The sequence below is a fragment of the Triticum aestivum genome, chromosome 3A (genome assembly GCF_018294505.1).
Source record: "Triticum aestivum cultivar Chinese Spring chromosome 3A, IWGSC CS RefSeq v2.1, whole genome shotgun sequence".
Taxonomy (NCBI): domain Eukaryota; kingdom Viridiplantae; phylum Streptophyta; class Magnoliopsida; order Poales; family Poaceae; genus Triticum; species Triticum aestivum.
In genome coordinates this window covers 587,263,295-587,281,902 of record NC_057800.1, presented here as the reverse complement: position 1 = coordinate 587,281,902, position 18,608 = coordinate 587,263,295, and the positions used below count along the sequence as shown (strand labels likewise).

Below are 18,608 nucleotides of genomic sequence, written 5' to 3'. Positions count from 1 at the left end.
CCTCGCGAACCAGCGAACAGCCCTCATCCCACCGACGAATGGGACCCAGGACATGGCCCACCCCACGAGAGCACCTTCTCGTACCCGGCCGAGACCCTGACCCGAAACCTACCGGCCTCCCCCCGTGCGAGCCCGAACGAACGGACGAACAAAATGACGCCCCCGCTCCTGACCTGACGCGACTCCAAACCCCCCTCTCCCTATTTCACTCGCATTTCCCACCCCCGGAAAATCGTTTTTTACCTTTTTATTCCCCTCCCATCTCCGCTCTCTCCCTCCCCCCCCTCCTCCGATCCAAACTCCCCACGAACGCCACCGCCACCGCCACAATTTGAAACCCTAGGCCGCCGCATCGATCCGCGGACGGCGATTGCATTGGAGGCCGCCAGGCTCTAGCGTCTCGTCTAGCGGCGGCGGCCGGCCATGTCGACCGAGGACGAGAAGCTCCTCAAGGAGGCGAAGAAGCTGCCGTGGGACGAGCGGCTGCAGCACAAGAACTGGAAGGTGCGGAACGACGCCAACATCGACCTCGCCGCGCTCTGCGACTCCATCACCGACCCCAAGGACGCCCGCCTCCGCGAGTTTGGTGAGACCCGCTCCCGCCGCCTCCCGATCCGCCCCATTGCGCGCTCGGATCCGCGCGTTGCCTGATTCGCGCGCCCCCATTTCGAGATTCCTGCTGTATTCCGTCGTGTTAGATCTGAATGGCCGTGTTTCCCCCTTGCTCCTGTGGTGGTTAGGACCATTATTTAAGAAGGCGGTTTCGGATTCGAACGCGCCTGTGCAGGAGAAGGCGCTGGATGCGCTGCTGGCTTTCCAACGAGCCGCTGATGCTGATGTATCGAGGTGCGTGTCTACAGGATGCTACGTCATTTGCTCTTGTGCTTCTAGTTACCTTTCCGTTGATTTTTGGGGCCGGCCTCCCGCAGGTATGCCAAGGAGGTGTGCGATGCGATATGTGCCAAGTGCCTCACTGGCAGGCCTAAGACTGTTGAGAAGGCTCAAGCTGCATTTCTCCTTTGGGTGGAGCTGGAGGCGTCAGAGGTCTTCCTTGTAAGTCCGACCGCAGTTGGTGATTACTTTCAGTATGACTTAAATGATACGTATGCATCGAGCGCACAATTATTGTGTGGTCTCAGTTGTTTTGTCTTCCACAACTTAGGCCACACATTTTGTAGGTGTATGGTTAGATGTAATTCCTGGCTTATGTAGTGTCCATGCACCAATGCTGTTATAACTTACATAAGGTTAGGCCTATGCAATAAGAGTGGATGGTCAATATTTACACTCTTCTCACTAGCACATCTTAGTTATCACTTAGCGAACAGTGGTAGAGAACAGTAGTAGAGATTGGCCATTGTTTCCTTGGCATTCGGTGCATGAAACCATTGATTAATGTCTGTGGCAGGAAAACCAATTTCCCTCCTTTGCCTTCAGTCTTGTCTTTTGATTGTGGCATGGTAGACCCCCAAATTCTGCAAGTACCTTTAGCTGTTCCACCCTCCCATTCACTTGATAATAGAGCAAATTTTCGTTTAATTGTTGCAAGGGCACCAGGGGCATGTTTCCTGAGCTTGCATTACTAGGGAGCACCTGTAAGTTTGACTGATGGTGAAGACAACACTTAACCTTTCTTCACCACCCCATCCGTATTCATACTTACTATCTTTATGACCACCATCTGTAAGCAATCCCTGCCCAGCCCACCCAAGTACCGTGAAAACAAAGTTCTCCTGCTCAACTAACATGCACTATGATGATCGTGGTGCTGGCGGTCTTAGATCTAACAATAGAAGCAATGTCATGGAAATGTTATATACACATGAGAGACAGATGGACCTGCACTTGGGCAATCTGGAATACACTTCTGAGCAATGTTGCCTTCATAGCTTTCAGGACACCCAACTGGACTCCCCGGATCCTGTGGATTTGGTCAAGTAAATGCGGGCCAAAACTCGAAGGCCTTTGTTTTGTCTGCTGGTCAATGGTAGGCTCATGGGAGAAGATAGGCTCAATACCAGAGAAATGCTCATAAGGCGCAACTGCTTGGTATCTAATGGATCTTCCTGCATACTCTGACTCTGGAGCACTGGAAGACCGCCACCATCTCTTCATTGACTGCCCTTTCACTCTTCACTGTTGGAAGTTTCCGTTGGCTCCTGGAAGCAAAGAAACTGATTATTTTGACAACGTTGTACCCAGTTTTGACTCTTGGCGTTTCCTTTCTGTGGAGAACTGTTCCTTGTGTTTAGGACTTCCCTGCTTGTCTCAATTCAATGTGTGACTTCCCTTTGGGTCCTCCTTTCCCTAGAAAATCTATACTATCACCCCCCCCCCCCCCCCCCTTTCAGTTCTCTTTTGGGAAAAAAGGGGATATATGCATTTGCAGAGTTAGTTGTTAATAATAGTGTTTATAGTTAACTCTACTTACAAATATAAGTCTTATCAGTTTTCAGTGCACAGGCTATGATATTTAATCTTAACATTCTAGTAAAAATATTGAACTTCTATATCATAAAAGTATCTGAAGACAAATGCAATGTCATTATTATGATGTAAGCTTACATACCACATAAAACGATGGTCAAAGTTTCAGAGCCTTGGCCACATGGATTCCACGATGACCTATACGTAAATGCCTCAGCTGGCATCCCAATCATCATTTATTTGCAAATGCACGTAAATGCCTGAGTGTTCAAGTATTTTGTTATTCTGGTGATATGACGTATCTTCCCACAAGGCATTGACGACCAGCCTTTATCTAACACAACCTTATTTATTTGTTGGTTACTCAACCTGTTTAAAATGTTTCCCATCTCCACAACATGTCCCCTCTTTTAATTATGATCGATAGCATGCTAACTTGCTCAAACGGACTCAATTTTCTTATGGTACCAGGAATCTATGGAGAAGGCTGTAAAGAATAAAGTGGCTAAAGCTGTTGTTCCTGCTATTGATGTCATGTTTCAAGCACTCAGGTAAGTTCTTAGCTGGTAAGTTGGCTTGTAACCATAAGTATTTATCAAACTCTCTAAACATCTTCCTGTTTCTGCCAGTGAATTTGGAGCTAAGGTTGTACCACCTAAAAAAATTCTGAAGATGCTTCCTGAGCTATTTGATCATCCAGACCAGAATGTTCGAGCTTCTTCTAAAGGATTGACACTTGAGCTTTGTCGATGGATTGGCAAAGAGCCTGTAAAGTCAATTTTATTTGAGAAGATGAGGGATACAATGGTGGGATTATTTGTACCAGTTCAATGGATTTCATTGATAATATGTTTTATGAGCCAACTTTGTAATCACATTTTTTCTGTTTGTAGAAAAAAGAGTTGGAAGCAGAGCTAGCAAATGTCTCGGGAATTGCTAAGCCAACTCGCAAGATAAGGTCAACTTTTTTTAAAGAACATCTCTCTAATATTTGTAGCATTTCTTTACATGAAAATTTCGGATTTAACCTTGTAAAACAGGTATCTAAATTGTAGGTTCAAGCTGCTATATTATAATTCTTCATGAACTATGATAAAATGCCAGAACACATTCATAATATATTTTGTGTAGTCGTTTTATGTTTGAGTTTGTTTGTTTATTTTGCACTGGATGGTTGTACTGTTAGTCATTTGTTTATAACCCATTTCATCGTTTACTTCTGCATAAGGACAAAGTATGCAAGCACATCATAATATTTTTCTATGGGATTTTTTATACAGTCTGACCAAACTAGATGAATGTATATTTGGCTTGCAAAAAATATCCTTGTATGATGAATTTCAATAGCAAGCAATTCAATATTTGAAATACAATAAAAGAAGTTAAATTAGGTACTTTCATACCTGAGACTACTTTATTAGGCGTAGAATTGAAAAGTAAAATCCATTGATTCGATGTAAGCTAAAACACAAGTTTCAGTATTTGTTTTATGAACTGTGTGATGCTATCATTTGTACATGTTGTATAGTTATGATCATGGTATCTAAAAAAGCTACTCCATTCCCAAGCATAAGATACAACTTTGGTTACTGTTTTGTTTATCACAATATATGGGCTATTGGTTTTCTTTTGTTATTTTAGTTTTTTCTCTTATTCGGTACTCCCGGAGGGTTTATTGGCCCCCTCATATTTTGGTTCAAACTTTGACCACATATATGACTAACAAAATATAAAGTATACGTTACAAAAACTATATTATTGGATTTGTATTTGGAAGAGGTTTCCCATGGCATAATTTTTATGACATATACTTTGCCTTCTACTAGGTTTTAAGTGTGGATGAACCAAAATCATAATTTTGACCCAAGATAAGAGGAGGCCTAATAAATCCGAACAGAGAGAGTAATAATAAGGTTTTAAGTGTGGATGAACCAAAATCATATTTACAAGGATGGTTAACAAGGAAAAATCATAGGGTACATCTCCTATATATAACATTCTTCTAAGTTTTTTCTATGGTGTTAGTTTCTTGGTCACCAGAAGCTGTGCCCTAAAAAATGTATTAATTCACTGCCAAATATTTTTTGTTTAACCATGCTCACGGTTGGTGAATACAATATGTTTATATTTTTTCAACTTGACCCATCATATATTAAAAGTGGATATAATTTAAATATTGTTTACCAGATCTGAACAAGAAAAGGAGCTTGAGGAGGAAGCTGTGCCAGAGACAACAGGCGCCAGTACTTCTGAAGTTGCAGTGCCAGATGGTCTGTTGTTTTCAGGAGCATTTTTATTTCTGTCGTCGACAAGTTTCCTGTGTTTAATTTGTGACAAGATACTGATACAATTGTATTTCTAGCCCCTATGGAGATTGATGAATATGATCTTGTTGATCCTGTGGATATTTTAACCCCACTTGAAAAGTCTGGATTTTGGGATGGCGTGGTATGTGATCTTTCTTGCATAGACATACTGCCAGAGTCGTACTAATCTTTTGTTATTGTTCTATAGACTTGTGATGTCATTGTGTTATCTGCAATTCCAGAAAGCAACTAAATGGTCGGAAAGAAGGGATGCTGTTGCAGAGCTTACTAAGCTTGCTTCAACCAAAAAAATTGCTCCTGGTGATTTTAATGAAGTTTCCCGAACACTTAAAAAGGTTAATATTGGATTGAATTTTACGATATTTCATGCATTAAGATTTGTGTCCATTTCTTGGTTAGCATGACAAAATATAAGATATTATTTTAAGCAGTTTCCTGACTCATTATGTTCTTTTGTTTCCTTATATGTTTTACAAGAGAAACACCCTTTCATTATTTTTCCTGACATATATTAATTTTGTAGTTTGTACTTGGAGTAATTCGCAGGAGAATGTTAACTTTGATACAACCTGCATAATGTTTTCTCAGAAATCTTTTGCGTGGATTCTCATTGCTCAAAATTAACTCATATTATGTTGTTTTGGAAGTTTCTTGGAGTATAGCGTAGCAATACTTAATGAGGAACTACCTGCACACCATATTCTTTGGGAGGTCATGTTATGTTGTTGATCGCTCTTGGTTTATTGTGGTAGGCTGGTAGTATTTGTGATAAGAGTAGCCTTTGAATTGTTTTCTCTTATCTTATCTTGCCAATCTATTGTTGCTAGTCAGCAAGTGTTAACTATCTGAGAAGTGTTCAGGTTCCTAGGTGTTACCATGCAGTTGTTGCTTCTAATAATGTTTGTAATTTGTGATTCACTTCATTCCCTTTGTCTTTGTCCTATTGCAGCTTGTTACAGATGTTAATTTGGCTGTTGCAGTGGAAGCTACCCAAGCAATAGGGAATTTAGCTAAAGGTTTAAGAACTCATTTTTCAGGAAATTCACGGAATCTGCTTCCTGTTTTACTTGTAAGTCAAATTACCCGTTTCCTTAGTAACCATAAATCGCCCTTCCTGTTTCACTTGTCTGTCAAATTATCCTTTTCCTTAATAGCCATAAATCTCTAGCAAATTCATTTTTATTGCTTATGATATCTTAAGATCTCTGAGACTGACTTGCTTTGACTCTATTGAGTGTTTTTCTGTGTTTTTGTAAATGTACTTGCCCTTTATTTTAGCCATATGACTGATCAGTGCAGCCAAATTTGCGTGCTACTGCATGATCCACTAGAAGAATCTAGTTCTTTGTTGCACATTAGTGCTTGTTGGCTCGCTTGTGGTCATTTGAGATCCGCCTGCAAGCTCCAGAGTGACTAGGCTCTGAGCATCTGACTAAGCGAAAAAAACTCCCAAAGTGGTGGGATTCATTAGCCTTGTGGAAGGTACTAGGGAAAGAAGGATGTTTGTGAAAAGGACCCCTCAAAAGAGGGTCGATTTGACTAAGAAAAGAAGCACATCAAGGGAGAGAACTGTGAGCTGAGTCGGAGAAGACAAAAGATATCTTTTCCTTCAGTTTGGACTTTACCATTTCTTTTGCAGGAAGGTGGGACTATTGGACAGTTTGCTGCTGTTCTGCTTGGTCCACCTTTCTTTCCAAGTGTGACATGTGATTTTCTGTGATAGAGGGAAATACAAGATTCTATGTGAATAAGATTGACTGGGATCTTCTATAACCACTCTAGTGTAGATGTTAAATACTCCTTCCGTCCCAAAATAAGTGACTCAATTAGTACAAAGTCGAGTCACTTATTTTGGGACGGAGGGAGTATAAAGTTGTCCTCTTGTTATTACAATAAATTAATTTTATAATATGATCTATTGCCTGATTGTCGCCCAGGTGTCTAGGACGAAGACACCATCATTGGTATAGAGGTTGTTTTGATGTAGTGCTTTACAATATACAATAATAATAGTGCACACACGCGCACACACATACACACACTCTCTCTCTCTCTCTTGGAGACAAATTTGTTTTTAGGTTGACATCGTGATATTACAATTTATGTAATATCCAGACTACCAAGAAAAAGATGTATTTGGTGATTTAGCTGTGTAATAAACAGTTAGTATTACAGACTATCCTCTTTTGATTTGACATAATCGTATTGTTTAAATTAACCCTTACAGGGGCTCAGGGCAACGGGTATATTTGTTCCTCTTACTGGCCGACGAAGTTCTTATGCTGCACTAACTTGAAATATCGATCAAGTAAAGTGACATGTTTCACTTCATTTGCCCTTGTTTATGTTAAACAGGAAAAACTGAAAGAGAAAAAGCCAACCATGTCAGAAGCACTGACTCAAACACTCGAAGCAATGCATAAGTCTGGTTGTATTGCTCTTCTTGATGTGATTGAAGGTTAGTATTTGTTTTGGCTAGAGAAAAACCCTGTATTATCTTAAAAAAATAAAAATCAGAAGTGTTATAAAGTAGTTTTGTTTATGCATAAAAAGGCGGATGTGTTAATCCTAACACAAACTTTGTATTTGGCTCAAAATGTGAGTATGTTTATTGTGTTATTGCAGATGTTCGGGTCGCTGTAAAAAACAAGGTCCCTCTTGTTCGATCCTTAACGTTGAACTGGGTTGCATTTTGCATTGAAACGAGCAATAAGGCAACTGTCCTAAAGTTGCACAAGGAGTATGTTCCTATCTGCATGGAGGTGAATAAACAATTTTGGTTTACCGGTTGTGATTTCTTCTTCTAGTATATTTGCGTTTGCCTTCACGTATCTGCCCTAACTTAATTTCCTATTCTTAGTGCTTGAATGATAGCACCCCAGATGTTCGAGATTCTTCGTTCTCTGTTTTGACTGCCATAGCTAAGGTTTGTGTCTTTTGAGTGTCTTTCTCGTGGCATCTGTTATCCTTTGATGTTACTTACGTTCTATGCTTTTTTTTTGGGTACTTTACTATCTGTATAGATGGTTGGAATGAAACCCTTGGAACGGTCCCTGGAGAAGTTAGATGACGTGAGGAAAAAGAAACTTTCAGATATGATTGGCTCTGCCACTGATACTGTTTTAAGTTCAGGGACAGGTTTGAGCTGCTGTTCCTGTTCCCATTTTTCCAGATGGGAACAATACATCTATGTTCTGTATTCATTTCTACACCAACACTGTTGCGAACCTAACAAACAGCAACTATGCCATTTCAGTACCTACCTCAAGTTCAGGAGCTGCCACATCTGCTCGGGAGGTACCTTTTCTATGTTTTGACCTCGCTATTAACACAACAGCACATACAATCTGTAATCTGTGGCTTCTCTTCCAAGACCCAACCTGCTTCTCTGCAATTGTGCTGGGCTGCATGGCCTGCTCTTTGGAATCGTATTTGCCACCTGCCTTCAGCTATGTGCTAGGCACTAGGCAGGATGATCAGCTGGGTGTGCTAGGCTGGTCTCTTCTAGAACATTGTTAGAATAATTTTTGACGATTGCTCTAGATTTTTCTGGTATGGCTCGACTAAAGATGCTCTCGGGCATATATAAAAAATTGGAAATAGAAGCCACCAGCGTTACATTAAGCAGTACTGGACGAAGTTGAAGGACTGTATTTATCGTAATAAAATCTTTGCAGGACCACTGCTTAAAATACTTTATAGCTAGCAGTGGAACGTGATATATCAGTTGACAAACCAAACCCTGATTATTTCATGGTTGTGTAGGTTACAGATAGCTCAACAATGAGGAGATCTGCTGCAAGCATGCTTAGTGGAAAGAAGCCTATCCATGCAGCGGTTAGCATTGTTTTCCTTGCTCTTGGATGCGCATAACCATACTATGTTTGAGTTTCTACTCTTTAAATTTGGCCACCATGTTTCTATTTTTGTAAGGCCCCGGCTAAGAAATCTGGACCAGCAAAATCAACTGCAAAAAAGACAGATGGCGGACCACAGTCAAAGGCTTCTGCTGCTCCTGAGATAGAAGATGTTGAGGTGGCTTACTCGACTTGCTTATCATAAGTACATTGTTCCTTTTTACAATCAAAATCATTTGTGATTTTCATAGTAAAACAATTTTCTATTTGTAATTTGTAACTTGTCTTGGTTGCTAGTCTGGAGCACATCCTTGTTTATTTTGTCGATAGTCACAATTTTCTGCGGGAGTCTTGTAATTTTTTTAATCTTGAAACTACTTGATGTATATTTCTCCTAGTCCAGTATTTTAAGTCTTTGAATCTATCATAAGAGTACTGAGACCATAGATATTTAACTGAAGGTGTTTCCATTATACCCAACTGTTTTTGAGTGACTGATTGTGTTTACAAAGTAATAGTTCACCAAGAAAGTCAGGTTTGAACTTACATGCTTGCTTCATTTCTTGCAGCCTTCAGAGATGAGTTTGGAAGAAATAGAGGAGAGATTAAATTCTGTTGTGAAAACAGAGACAATTTCACAGTTAAAGAGCACTGTTTGGAAAGAGCGTCTTGAAGGTTCCAACAGATCATGTGCTTTGTGTTTTGTTCTTTATCTTATTTGGATTGGCAGAATAAGCTTTGATTTGCGTCCTTTTACATCTAACATGTTAATGCTACACTTAACGAAGGAAATCATGCCGTATCATTGTTTGATATTTTGCTATTTCTGTGCTGTTTTTAATATTCTATGCCATGTATGGAAAATGGAACGTAATTCTACTAAACCTTGATGCTTCCATGACCTACATTTAAACCCTAATATTCTACTTTTTGGCAGCCATTGGCATGCTAAAGCAGGATGTCGAAAATCTCACAGAACTTGACAAATCTGCCGAACTCTTGGTCCGTTTATTATGTGCTGTGCCTGGATGGAATGAAAAAAATGTGCAGGTATGCACTGATCATTTTTGGTTTAGTAAGAAATATTTCCTTATTGAAGTAATGCATATTTTGTATGAAACAGGTTCAACAACAAGTTATAGAGGTCATCACCTACATTGCCTCAACTGTGAAGAAGTTCCCAAAGCGATGTGTCGTTCTATGCCTTCTTGGTACGAGCTCCTCTTTCTTCAGTTTTTCAATATTTGATAACTTTTCACATCCAATTACCGCTTATGTCTTATAGAATGCTTATTATTGCAGAATTACTGATTTATAAAATCATTTTCTTTCAGGCATAAGTGAAAGGGTTGCTGATATAAAAACCCGAGCGCCTGCAATGAAATGTCTTACCGCTTTTTGCGAGGCAGTAGGTCCAGGGTTTGTGTTTGAGAGGGTATGAGATAACATTGCAATTAGGCCATTGTTGTAGTCATTTTATGCACATTCACACTATCTGCCTAAGTCCAATTTCTAAAATCTTAATGACTGCAACCACCATAATTGTGCCCATCATTTTTGTAGTTATACAAAATAATGAAAGAGCACAAGAATCCGAAGGTTCTTAGTGAGGGTATTCTTTGGATGGTATCTGCCGTTGAAGACTTTGGGACTTCGAATTTAAAACTAAAGGTGTGGTTTGCTATGGTTTTATCGTTTGGCATATAAAGACACTGCCCTCTTGTTCTTAGTCTTCTTTATGGTTCCAGGACATAATCGATTTTTGTAAAGACACGGGTCTGCAATCTAGCGCTGCTGCAACCAGAAATTCAACTATCAAACTGATCGGGATGCTGCATAAGTTTGTAGGGCCAGGTTGTTTACTTGTTTCTTAGTTTATTTATGGTTTGATGGGTGCACTCTGTTGCCGTTGTTGAAATAAGCTTTTCCTGTAGATATAAAGGGTTTCTTGAGTGATGTCAAACCGGCACTTCTCAGTGCTCTCGATGCTGAATATGAGAAGAATCCATTTGAGGTATGCTGTCTTGGTCATTATTTGGGATTTTTTTTCCTTTTGAAGTTTAACAGCAATAATTGTTCTGAATTAACAGGGTGCTGCTGCTCCTCCGAAAAGAACAGTTAGAGCTTTGGACACTGCATCGTCTACGTCTGCTGCCTCATCAGATGGCCTGCCGAGAGAAGACATAAGTTCTAAGATAACGCCTGCTTTACTGAAAAATTTGGGGAGCCCAGACTGGAAGGTACAGATAATTGGTTTCTCTTTAACCTCTTGGGCTAATTCTAAGTTTGCATGCATTTGGTATTGATGTTGATATTGTGCTAATGTGAAACGACAGTTAAGGCTGGAGTCCATAGAAGCAGTCAACAAAATTGTGGAGGAGGCCCATAAGCGCATTCAGCCAACAGGAACAGGTTCATTGTTTTGTCAATCTTGAATAACTCTTAAATATGTTTTGCTGGGCTATATCATCTAAGTCACAGCATTACTTATGTTATCTTGAAACTGCAGTGGACCTGTTCACGGCGCTAAGAGGCCGTCTTAATGACAGTAACAAAAACTTAGTTATGGCGACCTTGTCATCGATTGGTGTTCTTGCATCTGCTATGGGTCCTTCTGTTGAAAAATCAAGCAAGGTTTATAACTAGCTCTACTTTGTGTGTACTTTTTCTTAGTAGTGTCCTTCACACGTATAATAACTGCAATTTTGTGTTACGATGTAGGGTATCTTGGCAGATGTGCTGAAGTGTATTGGTGACAATAAGAAGCACATGCGAGAGTGCACTTTGACTGCTCTCGATTCCTGGGTTGCTGCTACTCAACTTGATAAGATGGTTCCATATATTGCAGTAGCTCTGGGTGATCAGAAAAGTGGTTCAGAAGGGCGAAAAGATCTCTTCGATTGGTTGTCTAAGCATGTCTCGAAAATGAGTGATCCAGCTGAGGCTTTGCCTTTACTGAAGCCGTCTGCATCTTCTTTGATGGTATTAGTCAAACTATTGAATTATTTTGTCGCTATTAATTAATTTAAACTTATATAGTTCATGGGAATTCTAATGGTATCTATATCCATTTGTTGAAAAGGATAAATCATCTGAAGTCCGTAAAGCCGCTGAGACTTTTATGAATGAAGTTCTCAAGATTTGTGGCCAAGCAGCGGTATGATTTTGTCCTTTTAATTCATTTGCCCGTTTTTCCTGTAACTTTTCCCAATGGCTGAATACGCTACATGATGTAGGTTGCAAAGAACTTGAGAGATCTGCCATCCCCTACTATGGCCATTGTAGCAGAGAGGTTGAAACTGTCCAGTGTGCATGAAGGTGTCTTACAGAATATTAATTCACATTTTAGATTCCCCTAAATGCAGGTTGTTCTGTACTGATTTGGTATTACCGCACCATTTAAACAGGAATATCTGATTCTGTAAAGATGGTGACAACAAGTATGAGTTTGCCATCAAAAGGTGGTTTGAAGAACGTCAAACCTGGCCTAAATGATCGCTCCTCAAACGTTGGCAAAGCTGCATCTCAAGTGGGTAGCTTTGCTGTCTGTCATTGTAGAAAATGACTTCTTTTTTCTAACTGTTATTTTTTTTATTATCAGAGAGGAGTTCCAGCAAGGGCCTCTGTTACTATGATCTCTTCTCAAGACTCGTTACAGTCTCAGGCATTATTTAACATTAAGGACTCAAACAAGGTAGGGCAGCATCAAGTTCTGCAACTAGCAAAGCTGTACATTAGATTCTTATATTTGTATCTGTATTTAATTGTGCAGGAAGATCGGGAGCGACGGGTGTTGGTACGTAAATTCAAGTTTGAAGAACCACGGCGTGAGCAAATAGACGAACTGAAGGTCCGTATTGTGAAAAAATAACTGGTTTAAGCATACTGCATTGCTTCCTCAGATATATTTCTTATACTTGGTTGTTGTCTCATCATGCCATAAAGTGTGCTGTTATTTGTTAGTTATAGCATGTACTTGCCATTTATCAATAAGCAGAACAGTATACCTAGCGGGCACAGAATTAATGTAATGCCGAGTAAAAGGCAGAAACCGCTGGTAAAAAAAGGAGAAGCTATTAAGAACAAACTGTCACATGTCAAGGAAAACCCTTTTTGTTACCTCTCCTTGATGCTGGTTTGTTTTCAAGCACAAATCGATATATCCAACAGTTTCATAGGACTTAATTTATGCAAGCAGTAGCAGGTTATATGCACATGTGCTTTCGTGTCAGAAGTCAGAGCTGGTCAATTGGTATAGCGGGTTAGTAGGCAACAGAACTTTGTGCTTAGCAGTAGCAGACGTGCTAGTGTCCAAAGCTGGTATCCATGCTGCTGTGTTGACTAGCAAACACCTTATCACATCTCAATATGTGAGAATCTTGTTTTAAATTCAATCATGAAATGTGTTCACTTTTATTTTGTGCACACATGGAGTAATGTGCGCATATACAACCACATTTCAGAAATGTGAGCATCCTCCTGCGATGCACTGAAGAAGAATCTAGTGTTTCAATATGTTTCATTGGACATATTGATCTGATTATGTCCTACAATTTATTTAGTTTACACATGTGGACAGTGTGTAGCTAGTTGGCCATTTACCGAACAAGCTATCTGATTCTGTGAAAAATTTATTTGCAGGTTGATTTATTTAAGCATTTCCGAGAAGATGTTAGCTTGCGGTTATGGAACTCAGACTTTAAGAGGCAAATAGATGGTATCGAGTTACTACAAAAGGTTGGAATTGGCAATATTGGAACTTATTCGTGTGCAGTAAACTGTGCAACCTAGCTCGTATGATTGTGACACTATCCAATTGTGCAGGCACTTCCTTCAAGTGGCAAAGAAGTGGTTGAGCTTCTCGATATACTACTAAGATGGTTTGTCCTGCGCTTCTGTGAATCCAACACAACATGTTTGTTGAAGGTGTGCCAGCTCAAAACTTGACGAGACTTATTTCTTTTGTTAAAGCACTCGAGCTCAATTGGTCTCTGTGTATTCTGTTTATTTGTCTTGTAGGTTCTTGACTTTCTTCCTGAGCTATTTGATGGTCTGAAAGATCAATCTTACATGTTAACGGAAGCAGAAGCTGCAATCTTCCTGCCTTGCCTTATAGAGAAGGTAATATCATCTTAAATACACTCTGGGAATATTTTCCATTATTTTTTGCTTTGGAACTTACTCCTTTTATTCTTATTATATGGTATATGGTAATATGTGGCAAGAGTTTTTAATTGTAAACCACTGTTGTATTGCAGTCTGGTCACAACATTGAAAAAGTAAGAGAGAAAATGGGGGAGCTGATAAAGCAAATGATCAACATCTATTCTCTTCCAAAGCTGCTTCCCTATATATTGGAGGGGCTGCGCTCCAAGAACAACCGAACTAGGATAGAGTGTGTTGACATTATTGGATACTTCATGGATCATAACGGGACCGAGGTCTGGATCCCCCACCCACCCAAATCACCTGAGGTTGTCTTTAGTAGCCGGTAGATTTTCTTTCTTACTCATGGGTCTTGCTTATTTCTGTTCATGCAGGTTGGTGGCTTGTTGAAAAATTTGCCATCTGTCGCGGCATTAACAGCAGAGCGGGATGGAGAAATCAGAAAAGCCGCTCTTAATACGCTTGCCACTGCTTACAAGAACCTTGGTACATTCTTTTGCTAGTTTTTTCAGAAGATGGTTCTTCATGCTGTGTTAGAACTGATTTCTGGGTATTGCCTGATCAATTGTTTGAAATATTCAACCCTTTAGCCCTATATCCTGAACCATTACTCCTCGGTATTTTGATTTTTCAATTACGCACAGTTGCATATTTGAACAAGTGACAGATCACTGCATTTTTCTTATTAGATGCATGAGCAACCATTACGTCTTAGCTACATGTTGTGTAAATGATTTTCATGAGGTTCTTAGTTTACTCTCTTTGGTCAAGCAGGGGATGATGTATGGCGATATGTTGGAAAACTTTCAGATGCCCAAAGAAGTATGCTCGATGATAGGTTTAAGTGGAAGGTAATCATCTATCAATTCACAAGAAATTTATTCTACTTGAAGTTTAAAATTATGTAGCTACCTGGTAATGTCAAGGGATCTAAAATCACCTTGTTAATGATATATTATCAGGCTCGAGAAATGGATAAGAGGAGAGAAGGAAGGCCTGGTGATGCCCGAGCAGCATTGAGGCGTTCAGTCAGAGAAAACGGGTTAGTTCCTGTGTTGGAATCATGCATTCATTCCTTACCCCACACCAACCCAGGGCTGAAAAATGCAAGATGGAGAATTTTGAACAAAAACATAACAGTTTGCTTTTGCTTTCCTCGTGATGTCCGATGTCTTCTTGTTCTTATTTATTCATATTCTTTCATTTTGGCTGTAGATCCGATGTAGCAGAACAGAGTGGGGAATTGGTTTCTCGTTCAATGGCAGGATCAATGATGCCAAGGTGCTTCATTTATCTTATTAATCGGTTCGCAGTTCCTTCTGTATTTCATCACACAACCTTATTTGTGTATTCTTGTCCATAAGTAGGGAAAACTTCGGGTATGCCGATGCCCATACGGTACCTAGGCAGATGGCAACAGCAGCGACTGGTCCCGCAGACTGGCGTGAAGCTCTTGATATTGTTGCATTAGGTTTGCCTGAACAGGTAGTGCTGTTGCTCAGTTTCTCATGTTCTGCCGTCTCTTGTTCATACGCTCTGTCTTCACTCCTTATTCTATGCTGTATTGTGGTATCTATAACTTCAACGCCTACTTGTTGTCATATTTTTACATCCATTGTTGAAGCACACACATTGTTCTTGCATGTTTTTGTTCATGCAGTCTGTTGAAGGAATGAAAGTCATATGCCACGAGCTAACTCAGGCGGTTGATCCTGAAAGCTCTGCGCTTGACGATCTCATTAAGGAAGCAGACAGATTAGTTTCATGCTTGTCTGTTATGGTAAGCCTACATTGCTTTTTATGCTTAAGCTTTCCTTACCCTGCTAACTCCAGTGATGGCAAATCTTTCAGGTTCCAAAAACATTTAATTTCAGCCTATCTGGGGCATCTTCAAGGTCTTGCAAATACGTTTTAAATACTCTCATGCAGGTCTGTTAATATGTTTATGTTCAACATTATTTTGTTTTGACATGTATTTGTTAAAATGTTGTTTATGAGTTCTTTGTACTATTGCAGACTTTCCAGATCAAACGTCTCGCTCACGCAGTGAAGGAGGGTACACTAGATAACCTTATCACAGAGCTACTACTATGGCTTTTAGATGAGCGGGTTCCTCTTATGGATGATGGCAGTCAACTACTTAAGGCTCTTAATGTCTTGATGCTTAAAATCTTGGTATGCATATTTCTTTTCTCCGCTTTGGCTTGCTGGCTGCTCTTTGTTCATGATCCAATCTTCTGCAGGATAACGCCGAGAGAACTTCCTCATTCGTTGTACTAATCAATTTGCTGAGGCCCTTGGACCCTTCAAGATGGCCATCCCCTACCCCGTCAGAGTCCCTTGCTGTAAAAAATCAGAAGTTTTCAGATTTAGTTGTCAAATGCTTAATTAAGTTGACAAAGGTATGTTGTCATTTTTATTTGACCATTCTGAATCTGTACAGATATCACTTCTGAATGCATATGTCATCTTTCAGGTTCTTCAGAGTACAATATATGAGGTTGACCTTGATCGCATTCTTCAAAGTGTTCATATTTATTTACAAGAACTTGGAATGGAAGAGATACGGAGGAGGTTTGTGCTGATCCCTTGCAGTTTACTATTTAGCTGTTCATTTGATTTCTTTTTGTACATTAAACAATTGCATATGCTGTAGGGCTGGAGCTGATGACAAGCCATTAAGAATGGTCAAAACTGTGCTGCATGAACTTGTAAAGCTACGAGGCACAGCAATAAAAGGTCACCTTTCAATGGTTCCTATAGACGCTGAGCCTCAGCCAATCATCCTGGCATACATTGATCTTAATCTTCAGGTAGAATTTGCAACTGCACCCTTTGATTTTTCCATAAAGCTTCTATGTGCCTCCCCTTTTTTCTAAACAATACTATTGGGTCATCCTAGACCCTTGCAGCAGCTAGGATGTTAACCCCATCTGGACCTATGGGTCAAACTCACTGGGGTGATGCTGCATCGAACGCTCCAAATCCATCAATTCATTCAACGGATGCACAATTGAAGGTTACTCCAATTCCTTTCTCCTTCTATCCATGTCGTGCTTGTGGATAATTTTTTTTACGTCATTGAATTATTTGACTCACTATTTAACAATTTTTGGGTGTGATCAGCAAGAGCTTGCTGCAGTATTCAAGAAAATCGGTGACAAGCAAACATGTACGATTGGTTTGTATGAACTCTACCGGATAACCCAGCTGTACCCAAAGGTATTTTGTCAAGCTTTGGCTTTGGATGGTTAGAGTGGGATTCTAAAAGCTATATGAACCTTGCTACTGATTTAATAATTACTCCCTCTGTTCCTAAATATAAGTCTTTGTAGAGATTCCACTATGGACTACATACGGAGCAAAATGAGTGAATCTAGACTCTAAAATGCATCTACATACATCCGTATGTGGTCCATAGTGAAATCTCTACGAAGACTTATATTTAGGAACGGAGGGAGTGCTGTTGAATTAACTGTTTTTTTTCCTTTGAAGAAGTAAATCTGTAACCTAGGAGTTTAGTTTGCTAATTTGCGATGAAAGTTTATACCATTCAAAAACATGTTTCTCTCAGGTTGATATATTCGCTCAGCTTCAGAATGCAAGTGAAGCATTTAGAACATACATCAGAGATGGGCTAGCTCAGGTTTGTAATCTGGACCATAGACAGGAGGGTTCAAGTTCTTTTTGTAATCTTGACATTTTGGTGCATCCAGGTGGAGAAGAATGCCGCAGCTGGCAGAACACCCTCTAGTCTTCCATTATCAACTCCACCTCCAATAGCATCAATACCCTCTCCAAAGTTTGCACCTTCTCCTGTTCATACAAAATCGATAAGTAGCAAAACGGATTGTAATGAAGACGACGCCTTCAGAGTCCAAGGAGACTCTGATTTTAGGGTGCAATCAGATCAACAGACCGATAGATTCCAATCCTCAGGTCTACTTCCCTCTTTTGCCTCTTTACATCTGGATATCTGACTGTCATCTGATTCGTGGAATTATCTGTATCTATCCCAGCAGGGACATTGGATGCTCTCAGGGAAAGGATGAAGAGCATCCAAGCCGCAGCTGTAGGGGGCAATTTTGATGTAGCTCAGACTCGGCCACTGTCAAGTATGAATGGCAATACGCTCCATGGGGGGGCGCGAGTGGATGGTGAGCCACAAACACAAAGTAATATTCCACCCATGGACGAGAGAGCATTATCTGGGCTGCAAGCACGAATGGAGAGGTTAAAGAGTGGCTCTATGGAACCACTCTAAATATAGTTGACAGTTCTATGAGAAATACCTACCATTGTAATTGACTGTAAATTTGCAGCATAGTCATGCTATTTGTAGATAGGTATGTCGGATGCACTACATGATGCGGGGCCGACATTTTGTAACCCCCGTTCCTGGTCAACCCATTCTTGAAGAGTTTCTGGTGTAGTTGTAGAGAAGCTAGTCAGAGGTTTTGCTTGTAGCTTGCCTGTTGAGGGCCTAATTAGTATTTTGACACATTTTTTTGGTGCCGGTTGAGTTTTCCTGTGTTGTATAGCAATACAATTGAGTGTTATGAATTAACTGTATTGATCAGTACTATGCGGTTAGGAGTACACTTGAGTGCTGGTGTGGCTTCCAAGATTTTCGTGATGTAAATACTTGCTGCCATTGACATCACGCATTTGAGCATCTTGTTGACAAAAAAGATTTGTCTTCTGAATTTTTCTGTTTTTATTTTAATTTTATTTTACTGTTCACCGGATGCAGAAGAGCCTGGGCACCGAGTTGAATTATTGCTGCTAGTGGCTATTTTTTCTATTGAGTTGTAGTGACATGTGCCCATGC

The 18,608-nt window shown here is 40.1% G+C and overlaps 1 protein-coding gene across 4 annotated transcripts; it reads left to right on the top strand.

Moving 5' to 3' along the window:
* The first annotated feature begins 212 nt into the window (after positions 1-212).
* On the top strand, positions 213-18,376 carry LOC123062412 (protein MOR1). 4 transcript variants are annotated; one of them, XM_044485908.1, is made up of 53 exons: positions 215-586; positions 741-846; positions 930-1,053; positions 2,899-2,978; positions 3,057-3,234; positions 3,321-3,385; positions 4,615-4,697; positions 4,790-4,875; positions 4,976-5,089; positions 5,704-5,823; positions 7,110-7,212; positions 7,380-7,516; positions 7,615-7,680; positions 7,778-7,892; positions 8,011-8,051; positions 8,520-8,591; positions 8,688-8,789; positions 9,181-9,286; positions 9,549-9,661; positions 9,735-9,822; positions 9,946-10,046; positions 10,175-10,282; positions 10,360-10,465; positions 10,546-10,625; positions 10,702-10,851; positions 10,948-11,023; positions 11,121-11,245; positions 11,333-11,593; positions 11,694-11,768; positions 11,848-11,929; positions 12,019-12,140; positions 12,213-12,305; positions 12,384-12,461; positions 13,253-13,348; positions 13,436-13,537; positions 13,631-13,732; positions 13,870-14,052; positions 14,152-14,263; positions 14,552-14,628; positions 14,740-14,819; positions 14,993-15,058; positions 15,145-15,262; positions 15,438-15,557; positions 15,629-15,706; positions 15,794-15,952; positions 16,021-16,179; positions 16,254-16,351; positions 16,434-16,590; positions 16,680-16,796; positions 16,904-16,999; positions 17,352-17,423; positions 17,494-17,716; positions 17,800-18,376. In XM_044485908.1, exons 1-53 carry the CDS (start codon positions 424-426, stop codon positions 18,039-18,041), a joined length of 5,976 nt encoding a protein of 1,991 aa, XP_044341843.1. In that variant the 5' UTR covers positions 215-423; the 3' UTR covers positions 18,042-18,376. The 4 variants fall into 4 exon arrangements, with proteins under 4 accessions (XP_044341840.1, XP_044341839.1, XP_044341843.1 ...); XM_044485906.1 differs by having other exon boundaries at positions 17,797-18,376; XM_044485905.1 differs by having other exon boundaries at positions 213-586; positions 12,213-12,461.
* Positions 18,377-18,608: the final 232 nt, after the last annotated feature.

What these genes read in the sequence shown, in the direction of transcription:
- LOC123062412 (XM_044485904.1), top strand. Translation starts at nt 424, where the DNA reads ATGTCGACCGAGGACGAGAAGCTCCTCAAGGAGGCGAAGAAGCTGCCG. An exon ending in GCATAAGTTTGTAGGGCCAG is followed by an intron (nt 10,466 to 10,545) that starts GTTGTTTACTTG and finishes CTTTTCCTGTAG; the next exon opens with ATATAAAGGGTTTCTTGAGT. An exon ending in TGGATCATAACGGGACCGAG is followed by an intron (nt 14,053 to 14,151) that starts GTCTGGATCCCC and finishes CTGTTCATGCAG; the next exon opens with GTTGGTGGCTTGTTGAAAAA.